The 612-nt window shown below is 41.0% G+C and overlaps 1 protein-coding gene across 1 annotated transcript; it reads right to left on the reverse strand.

Moving 5' to 3' along the window:
• Window positions 1–8: 8 nt before the first annotated feature.
• LOC105460833 (cytochrome P450 9e2-like) lies at window positions 9–605 on the reverse strand (the record flags this gene model as incomplete). Its single annotated transcript, XM_011707325.1, has 1 exon — window positions 9–605. A coding segment is annotated over exon 1 (530 nt), but the record flags the coding sequence as incomplete, so codon positions are not given.
• Window positions 606–612: the final 7 nt, after the last annotated feature.

Consider the following 612-nt stretch of genomic DNA (forward strand, 5'->3'; position numbering starts at 1 on the left):
ATGTAAACTTCTCCTTTTTAGTATATACAATTGGTTCGACGGTCTTTTCCGTAGTCTTCAAAGTAAACTTTTGCAAAAGATGGGCGATCAGAATCTTAGTCTCCATAAGAGCAAATCGATTGCCGATACACTTTCTGGGCCCAAGACCGAATGGTAGATAAGTGTATGGCAATATGTTGTCTTTATTCTTCTCATTAAATCGTTCGGGATCGAATTTATCCGGATTCGGAAAATACTTCGGATCGCGATGTATAGCATAAACGGGAAATATCAATATATTGCCAGGTTCGACGATTACATTCTTGCATCCTGGTCGTGATGGAAGTAGCTCGTATCTCTTAGCACAACGTCTGTCTATGAAAACCGTTGGTGGATATTTTCTGAGAGTCTCGGAAACCACCATATCCATGTACGACATTTTCGACAGCGACTCGTAAGAAATCTCACCGTTTCCTTCAGCAAGATGCTGCTGTACTTCCTCGCGCAGACGATTCTGAATATTTGGATTAACTGCCAGTTCATGAGCAATAAAGCACATCAGAACCGAAGCGGTGTCGAAACCCGCAAAGAAAAAGAAAAAAGCTTGCGAAACGATAACGTCTAATGTAATTT

This window comes from Wasmannia auropunctata, unplaced genomic scaffold (assembly GCF_000956235.1).
Source record: "Wasmannia auropunctata unplaced genomic scaffold, wasmannia.A_1.0 LD314760.1, whole genome shotgun sequence".
NCBI lineage: Eukaryota > Metazoa > Arthropoda > Insecta > Hymenoptera > Formicidae > Wasmannia > Wasmannia auropunctata.